This window comes from Thunnus maccoyii, chromosome 2, assembly GCF_910596095.1.
Source record: "Thunnus maccoyii chromosome 2, fThuMac1.1, whole genome shotgun sequence".
NCBI lineage: Eukaryota > Metazoa > Chordata > Actinopteri > Scombriformes > Scombridae > Thunnus > Thunnus maccoyii.
Window position 1 is genome coordinate 34887264 of NC_056534.1, and position 10150 is coordinate 34897413.

Genomic DNA, 10150 nt, shown 5'->3' on the forward strand with positions numbered 1-10150 from the left:
GACAGAAACAAGACTGGAAGTTTACAGAAATGTTGGTGTGTTTTTTCCTCTCCGCCTCAAAGTGGAAGGGTGGCCGCTCCGGCGGTCAGATGATGGATGTTCCAGTTATGTTTGGTGGTGGGCAGGGGTACCTACCGGGAATCAACCCCGGCTGTCAGCTTCTTTATGCTTCAGACGGGACATAAAGATGTCTGGGGATGGAAAAGACACAGATACACAGCTGGAGTAATGATTTAGTGGGAATTAGCAAACTGAAAGTGGGAGAGGTTACGCATGGCGAGTGTGGTGGAGGAGGGCAAAAAGAACACATCGACTTATCTGTCCAGCTGAGCGAGTCAGAGGCGCCAGCTACTCTTACACCACTCTCTTTTGTATATTTCTTCCTCTCTCGCTCTCTCTTTCTCTTCCTCTCTCTCTCTCTCTGCTTACACAGGGTTTATCTCCCTCTCTCTGTCTTTCCTGGTGGCGATATTTACCAAACGTCTGGTCAAAGGCCCAGCCTGTCCGCAGGTCTGGATCAGATTTACTCAGGGCTTAGGGCTCTGTTTAGTGCTCTTTGCTTTGAGAGGAGTGAGGAGGGTGAGGGCTAAAGAGGGAATTTCTTACAAAACTCCTTAGTTCAGCGGTTAGAAGATATTTGAGCTGTAGGGGCTGGGGAATTCCCTACAGGACATATCCCTCTTTCTTCTATCTTCGTATAAATCCGCTGCCTCCACCGTTGTAAAAGCAGTGCACGACAGAAATTACAATCTCCCAATGAGCATATGACAGTAAACAGCTGTAATGCACCAAATGGAAACTCTACTTTGGAAAGAACATCCCCAAGACAAACTGTTCAATGCTGTTGTTTCAGTGAATGATGAATCATGCTGACCTGTGACTCTTCCTTTCTTCTGTCTTTTCCCTTCTGTCCCTTTGTCTTCTCACTCATCTCCCCATTCATACCTTTGTTGATCTCCCTGACTGCGTCTCTCCCCCTCCATCCCTCCTTGACTGTTCATCTTCCACCTCTCCCTCACCCACTTTATCCCTCCAGTCATCCGACTCAGTTGAAGGACCAGGGTGGTCCTGGTGGCCCTCAGCCAGCTCTGTCTCCAGCCCAGTTGCCTGAAGAGGCAGAATGCCTGACGGTGCCCAAATACAAGCGAGACCTGGTGCAGAAGCTGAAGATCCTGCGACAGGAGCTTTCTCAGCAACAACCCCAGGCCGGCCACTGCCGCATCGAGGTCTGCCGTGAGGAGATATTTGAGGTAAACAAACCCAAAATAAAACTAAACACCTAAAGAGAAGATGCACCTTTTATATGCAGATACATGGATGAAAACACATTAATGCACTACTTACCAGCCTAAAGCTCAAGAACAGATATTCTATCGAGTAAATCGCAAAAACACTACCTTCCTTTACGCTCACAGATCATGAACCATCACCAGAATCTCGCTCCACCTCAGAAGTGCACATACCTGCATGCACCTGTGAGCTGAGACACGCATGACGTTCTCACCTAAAGTTTCTGATGTGCTCTTTAAACGATTAAAGTAAATATTTAGGTGACTGTTAAATGTCATCTGAGCACAGCTGCAAATGTACACGCACAAACGAATATGCATAACAACACAGAGTTTACCATGAATTCGAATGATGTGCATTGACCGTGTGTTCATAAAATTCATCATCTGGCTCGCAAAGGATCACGTGCAGACATGCAAACTCAAAACATCCATGAAAACAATAGCAGAATGCTCACAAACCCAGATCTTTGCATTTTACTGGCATTTTTTCACCCTGTTTACGACGTGCACCAGAAAAGGGCCTGGGGCAGTACTCAGAACCGCTTTATGATTTCCAGGGAAAAGCAGACCCAAAAGGCCTTCACGACACCACAAAAAAACTCCTTCTCTGTTCCTTTTCTTCTCCTCTTCTGTCTCTCCTTTTCTTGCTCTCCCAATCATTTGTTCTACCAAGGCAAGGCATTCTTTCTGGATGATTTCAGCAGCTAAAGAGATGTGGAGGGTGGGAAGGAGGGGGTGAGGAAAGGAGCTAAGGCAGCAGTGGCAAGTATTCGGGGCCAGACATAACTTCATAACTACAAGTTGAGCAATGAAAAATATGACTTCATCGCCCTTCGACGTGACAGCTGTGGAAGGGGAAAGCTAAGTGCGAAACACCAGCGCTGCTTAAGGTTTTCATGCAGAAACCAACGCTGTAGTTACCCGTGGCAGTGAGTGCACGTGAGTGTGCGTGTAGTCACAATGGTTCTAGTGTGATTTCCTATTTATACGTGTTCTGTGCCATGATTTGACATACAGTACCAGTCAAAAGTTTGGGAACACCTTCCCGTTCCCTTCAATGAGAAAGTGTGTCCAAACTTTTGACTGGTACTATTTGATTTACACAAATATTATGTCTCACTACTCCATCATAAATGCTACTGAGGTTTGCAATGTTCTGCACCATTTGGAAGGGTCAAGGAGACATTTATCTGCACCCTTAAGACTCCGTTACTTGAGTCTTGAAACCTTTGAATCATGCACTAAAAGGCCCAAATTAACTATTTAAAATGCGTGATTGTTTAATAGCAGCTTACAGTCCTCTGTGTGCAGCCCGGCTCTGTCACGCTGTCACGTCGCAGCAGTGCTGTTGCTGTGGCAGATTGTTTACTGTGGCACAGCCTCTGAGTCTCTGGACTCCTCTGAGGACAGACAGAGAGCTGACTCTTATGTAATGTAAAAAGGCAACACACTCACTATTTGTTTAAATAAAACTGGGGGGAGAGGTACAATGAATTATCAAGATTATTTTTTAAGGATACTTAACAGTAAAATTGAAGTAGTATTAGTAGTATTCATAGTATTTTATGCCTGAACCTGCCCCAAACCTACAGTACGCACATGAAAACGAAGCCCTTACCAGGTCTGCGTATGTCAGTATCCTCACAACCAGTCTGGCTAGAGCTGAGTATCATTTCTCATCACTTTCTAGAAACACATTGTTGTATTAGTCATTTTCTCCCAACATGCTAATCCTTGATTATGAAGAGGAAATCTCTCTTATGTCTCCACTGAATACATTAATTCCTTCATGTTGCATTACTTAAGCTTAATACTTCCCCTAACCTGATCTAACATAAGTGCAGTGACACTGCACACACAGCCAAGAGTTGTCTCTGAAGGTGTGTGTTGGTCCCATGACAATGTTTGGTTTGTCAAAGTTACAGTACTTCACACACACACACACACACACACACACACACACACACACCAGCAAGCCAAAGCCTCCAAAGCTATTATTTACTATTTTTCCATTCAGCAAAGGAAACAGTGCTGCCCCTCTAGTTATATTTTGTGATATTAAAGCCACTCTTGTTTTGTGTACTTTCTCATATTAAATTTGCTGTCTGTGTGTGTTGAACTACAGGAGTCGTACCGACAGGTGATGAAGATGCGTCCAAAAGATCTCTGGAAAAGACTGATGATCAAATTCAGAGGAGAAGAGGGACTGGACTACGGTGGGGTAGCCAGGTAATTTGCTTATTTTTCCGTTTTCTTTTTTTCATTCACATTCAGTTAATTTATACTTGTATAATCATTTATTGAAGCACGTTTTCAGCATGCTTTGTGTATTTGTGTGTGTTTGTTAGGGAGTGGTTGTACCTGCTGTCCCATGAGATGCTGAACCCCTACTACGGCCTGTTCCAGTACTCCAGAGATGACATCTACACTTTACAGATTAACCCGGACTCTGCCGTCAACCCTGTAGGAATGATTTTATTTTACCGAGTCCAACCAGTCACAGATGCAAAGATAGAAAACATGAAGTTTACAAGGATGCAGAAATAGAGAAAATATTATGGAGCAGCAAGTAAAGATTGTTTCCAGTCACACAGTGCTGGTGATATAATTGTGATATCATTTGATGTGATTTTGAGTTTGACGTGCATACAAGAGACTTAAATGTTAAATGATGATTTCACAATGATATAACTTTGTATGCAGTAAATTATGATGAAGTTTGTCCAGCGACAGAGCAATGCACTGTCATTATGGTATAATAAAAGTGCTTTTAACACCAGCCTGGAAAGGTTCAGGTTGTAAATTAGTTTAAAAAAAAAAAACAGTTGGAATGAAAGTCTTAATATTAATATCCTCTGTTTAATCTGCAGGAGCACCTGTCATACTTCCACTTCGTGGGTCGTATCATGGGCATGGCGGTGTTCCACGGCCACTACATCGACGGAGGCTTCACCCTGCCCTTCTACAAACAGCTGCTGGGAAAACCGATCACGCTGGATGACATGGAGTCTGTGGACCCGGACCTCCACAACAGCCTCGTCTGGATCCTGTAAGATTTTTTTTTTTTCTTTACAGGCGACCCATTATTCTCTAAATGCTCTACACCAGCGAGCCAAAGATAAAGAGAAAACACAAATTACAATCCTGACAAAACATATCTGTAACTTTATACTGGTTTTCTGATTGTACCAGTGGAGCAATAAAGCAGGTTTTTACAGATGATAGATATACAGGGATTAGAAAACAAAATGTATTCATACACAAAAAGCAATAAAAAACAGGACAGAGCACACACACACACACACACACACACACACACACACACACACACACACACACACACAAACTCGACCAGTCTGTCCTCAACTCTTTTTTGCAAAAGTGAAACCAATTCAAACGATTGTGGCGCCCCCTGCTGCCAGTTAAGCTGAATGTCTTAACTCCAAAATGAACATCACTCTGGTGAAATATATTGTCACATGCAGATGTTCCTCGATCTTCTCTTGAACCAACTTTAAAACTTCATACTTTTGATAATCTCATCTACTGTTATGTGTGTTAGGTAGTCATTTCTGCTGAGTCATCGCTGACCACTTTGCTACAATACTACTTTTTATGCAAATAAGATAAAAGACGCTCGTGAGCTGAGCAGTCGCCAGAAATGATCACATCACTTTGATTATGTTAGTCTGAGGATGTTGAGTTGAGATTATTGTTGTATGTCTTTGTTTTTTTGGACCAAATCAGAAAATGTGAAGGGAAAAAATAGGTCATTTCTGCTGAAGCTCATACCTTTTCTCTCTCCTCCCGCTCAGGGACAATGACATCACTGGCGTCCTGGACCACACCTTCTGTGTAGAGCACAACGCCTACGGAGAAATCATCCAACACGAGCTCAAACCCAACGGCAAGAGTATCCCCGTCTCAGAGGACACCAAGAAGGAGTATGTGAGGTATGGAGAAGGACGAGCACACACAAGGATGTGAAGGCAACAACTGACAATATGATATAATTTCATTGTTTTTTTTAAAGCATCTTCGTAAACTAATATTAGAAAGATATTTACCTTTTGAATTAAAAAGGCAACACAGGAGGTCGGAGGTTGTCTCAGCTTTAATTTCAGAACATACTGTCGCAGTGTCATTAATTCAGTGTGAAGATGATGATCCCTTTGTGTTTCCTCTCCTCCCTCCTCTCTTTTATCCTCTGCAGGTTGTATGTGAACTGGCGTTTCCTGCATGGCATCGAGGCTCAGTTTCTGGCCCTGCAGAAAGGCTTTAATGAGGTTATCCCGCAGCATCTGCTCAAAGCCTTCGACGAGAAGGAACTCGAGGTACTTGAGAAAACTATTTCAAAATCAAAGTGACCCAAATATAGTACAGTTGTCATCAGCATCCCTTCTTTACATACACACTCATCATTTTTATTTTTCCTGTTTGGTGCTAAAAATATCTTCCATCGTACACTACCGCAGTACGCTAACTTCATGTTAAAGTTTGTCTCCACTTCTCCTCCTCCTCCTCCTCCAGCTGATTGTGTGTGGCCTGGGAAAGATCGACATCTCCGACTGGAAGTCCAACACTCGTCTGAAGCACTGCACCCCCGACAGCAACATCGTTAAGTGGTTTTGGAAAGCAGTGGAGTCGTTTGACGAGGAGAGGAGGGCCCGGCTACTGCAGTTTGTTACCGGCTCATCCAGAGTTCCGCTGCAAGGCTTCAAGGCTTTACAGGGTACTTACCTGACTCTATGTGACTATCAAACTGTTTCCAGTCCTAATAGTTTCCCTTTCACTGCTCATAAAAGGTGTCTTTGATCATTCTTTGTGAAAACTAAGAACTATGTCGGGATTTTGATGCTGAACTGCGATTAAATCCCGTTTGTGTTCTGACTGCAGGTGCTGCAGGGCCCAGACTCTTCACCATTCACCAGATCGATGCCAACACCAACAATCTGCCCAAAGCCCATACCTGGTGTGTCTCACATGCACCTGCAGACACACACACACACAACATGCAAAAGCTTTTATTGTTGTTATTCATTTTTGTAATTGAAAAGGATACTTTTCAGTGTGACAGTGAGCCAACACACACAATAGCAGGACCATTAGTTTTATTATTTACATCTGTAAATACCTTTATTCACGTGGACTTTCTCTTTCTTCCTCCAGCTTCAATCGGATCGACATTCCGCCCTACGAGAGCTACGACAAACTATACGACAAGCTGCTGACTGCGATCGAGGAGACCTGTGGCTTCGCGGTGGAATGAGAGACACATCGAAGAGTGTGTTTGTGCGTGTTTGTACATGTGTAACTGTGTGCAGGACTCTCAGACTATTACTGTCACTGCGACGTGCCGACACGCTCGCTCAGAGCCTTCGACCAGCCTGCAGTCTTCCTCTTTTCTCACCGCTGTCCACATTCTTCCCTTATCAATATCTGTTTGAACAGCTGCTAGAGAGACATCCCGTCATTCTTTTTTTTTTTTTTTGGTTCTGTTTTGGTGTAGTTCATGTGACTAATGGTTAAATACAGAGAAATCAAGTTAAGAGCTGCAGCGTAACTGTTTTTGTGTTGTATCATCATTGTGAGTGGGAGTTTCTTTTGATTTTTGTCAGCTCCTCTTTGCAGTCAGAAGAAGAAATGGTGAAAAGATCGGCACCGCCTGGTCATCTCCTTTTAAATCAAATCAATTCAGGAAGCAGATTATCAACTTATTGCTCAACATCTTGCAAAATCCCAGGCATTAGCGAACAGTTAGTCACTATTTTGTTTTGCAATTTGAACCGATTTAATTGCTCTTTGTCATGCTACTGAATTTTTAACACACGTATTCTGCAGGTAGCCATATCTTGCCCTTGGTAGCCATCTTTATCCTCAAACCTTTACATCCACCCCCCCATTGGCTGCAGCGTTCGTGTGTTTCACCTTGTTGGAGCGCCACAAATTCATCCTACCTCAGTGTAATGCTTTGATATTTGAAGGGTTTCATTCCAAAATGGTATGTAACAGATTTAGTTTGAATCCATAATAAAAGTGATCAGTTTTTACAGTGATACTACATAATGAGTACAATTTTCATACCAGCTCTCATTTAGTAAATATATCATTTTGAAATGAAACTCTGATTTGGATGTAGGTCTGATGTTTTGTGGCGTTTTTGAGTCGAGCTTGTCGTGTGGTCTTTAAAATAAAATTAAAAAAAATTTAAAAAAAAGAGGACAAACGGACTCTGGTGAAGAAGAAGGTATGAATCTCGTTGTTTAATCTGGATCGCTGCACAGTGTGTCCACAGCTCTTGTAAACGTGTGCGTCTCCGTGTTGCTGCATGTGTATACGAACGTACGCTTGTATGCGAGGAAGTTTTAGACATTTTGTAGATGAATCCCACTTAGCACAGTATCCCGTATCCGATGCTGCAGAGCTGATCGAAACCTCACCGCTGAGCCCGGTTTGTCTTCCTCTTCTCTCAGTCACAACATTTGTCTCCAGCAGAAATAAGTATGCATGTTTTTTTTTTTTGTTTTGTTTTTTCTTTTTTTATCCAGTCCTGCACACTTCCTGTCAGATCACATGTGAATAGGGCACAACTGTCCACGGGACCAGGCTTGATAAAAAGCTATTCAAGGCAGACGTCTATTTTAATCGGTTTAAAAAAAAAAAGGCAGAAATATTTCTTTCTCTCTCTTTCGTGACTTTAGAGCACTTTACAAACTGAGCAGTGATGGCAGGAGTGCTTTCTTCTCGTTAGATTAAAATATATCATGTTTCATTTGCTATACAACTACATTAGAAATATACAGAGTAAAAAGTATCTATACACCTGTAATTTTTGAGTATATATGTACAAATACATAGCTATTTTGTATATTGTTGCTTGTTCTTTCTGTTCAATGTAAATGCAAGCATGTTGATGTCTGTCACAGACCTCTTTGCATTCTCAGGTGAAGTTGTCCTTTGTTGTTTTTTTTTTAAGGTTTTTTTTTTTATTATTATTTTACATTTATTAGGCTAGTATGTGAGGAGGGATAAACTGGTTTTGATGGAAACTATATTTCAGAGGCCCTGTCTTTAAACCCATGATAGAGTGTCAGTTTAAAGTGATATTTTCCTTTGGTCGATCACTTTCACTTTTTGGCACGTACACCTTAACAGGAGAACATGATTGAGCGTTTGCTGCTTTGGATGTCTGGATTTCATATTTGTATGAACAGTCTGAATGCAACATGATTTATTAAAAGCAATGAAATGGACTGAATGCTGTTGGCGGCTTCAGATATGTTGACTGCTGCTGGACTCCTGAGAGTGCTACACGGTGAAAATGTTCAACCAAAATGAAACGTCACTTGAAAAAAGACAGCGAGAAGCGTCTTTTATCAGCAGAGCCTCTCCATCTAAAACCTCTGCGTGAATGGATGCTCAAGAAATAAAGCCTATTTATTTGCATAAGTATTACTCTTAGAAAACGTTTTGACTTGGAAAAATTAGTTAAATGTTTTTTTTTTTTTTTTTTGAACATGTATACTGCCTGCATTTATTTGCAACCATGAACAGTTTGTTAGCCGATACTCTGAAACCTTGTGTGTTTTATTTCGTGGTCATCATGGGACAAAACAAAAAAGAGTACATCAAAATTGTCGTCTTTGTACAGTTGCAGAGAATTTATTTGATTTTACCTTTAATAACAGGACTCAGTGGCAGAATAGAAATAAATGCATTACAAGTTCTTTTGCACACATTTATGCATACTTGGGCTCCAAGTTATAATCGGACACTTCCTTCTATTTACCAAATAGTTAATGGACTGATTGATTTTTATGTAGATACACACATATATATATATACACACACATGTTCTTGATATGCACACATGTATGTTTGTCCAGTGTACACAATCCACTTCTGCTCTTTGTTACTTTTTGTTGGCACCAAGTTTTCTGGCTGGTTCAGTCTTCAGTGCAAAAGTTGTGGGGATTGAGTGTTTCCAGACGAGGTGAAATCAAAACTTTCTCCTTTAGCCATCACCGTCGGACATTGTTGACTATTTTGAAGATCACTGTTCATTTTTTGTAGATTTCAAAGCGATGATGTGAGGCGATTTTAGTGTAATCTGATTGATTTTGATGAATCTAATTACATAAAATGGCCAAATGAGCGCCAGACCTTTAAAAATGATGTAAGATCAGATGTTCATTTAACAGTTTGATCTGTTACAATCCACAATGAGTCGTGTAATGTTCAACAATCTCTCTCCCCACACTTTGAAATACACATTTACAGGTTTATTGTGCAAATTCTCGGGTGTGTGTAAATTACTTTTGATTCAGTACAAAACAGGAATTTTTTTTTTTTTTTTTTTTTTTTTTACTGCACCATGTTTTTGTTTCTTTTATTTCCTATCTGGTTTTGTATTTATTATTACAGTATATGTGTTCATAGTTTTTCACATCAGCTGCTCTGTGAGCTTGTATCTGACACCTGTACATAAGGACAATAAAGAAGCAAAATAATAAACTTCTTGTACCCTTGCAGAAAGCTGAGCAATAAAACTATGCTGTTTGGACCTCACAGCATTATGTTTTATAGAACTACATGTGTCGCTTTCTTTTTTACTGCAGCAATATTACTAATATAATAATTATAATATAATATAAAAACATTGATAAAAGAAAAAAATGGAATAGAAATACAATAATATAACACGAGATGATCTTTTTGAGATTGGGTAAACATTGTATCTATCTTTTTTTTCTGTTAATCCCTCTCCAAAGTGGACAAAAACTGTAAAATGTAGGAAATATATCAATTGATTTTGTCTTTTATCTCATGTAGAGCTAATAGTTGGTTTATTGTTAGAC

The 10150-nt window shown here is 40.7% G+C and overlaps 1 protein-coding gene across 2 annotated transcripts in view; it reads left to right on the top strand.

The window, feature by feature from the left end:
* LOC121911428 (E3 ubiquitin-protein ligase SMURF2-like) overlaps positions 1–9880 on the top strand; it is a 65751-nt gene extending 55871 nt beyond the window's left edge. For both annotated transcript variants that reach the window (XM_042432897.1, XM_042432887.1), the window contains 9 exons: positions 1037–1250; positions 3418–3521; positions 3641–3755; positions 4163–4341; positions 5108–5245; positions 5506–5626; positions 5823–6024; positions 6189–6264; positions 6462–9880. In XM_042432897.1, the coding sequence (XP_042288831.1) occupies positions 1037–1250; positions 3418–3521; positions 3641–3755; positions 4163–4341; positions 5108–5245; positions 5506–5626; positions 5823–6024; positions 6189–6264; positions 6462–6561 (1249 nt within the window). In that variant the 3' untranslated portion in view covers positions 6562–9880. The remainder of the gene's footprint in view (positions 1–1036; positions 1251–3417; positions 3522–3640; positions 3756–4162; positions 4342–5107; positions 5246–5505; positions 5627–5822; positions 6025–6188; positions 6265–6461) is intronic.
* Positions 9881–10150: the final 270 nt, after the last annotated feature.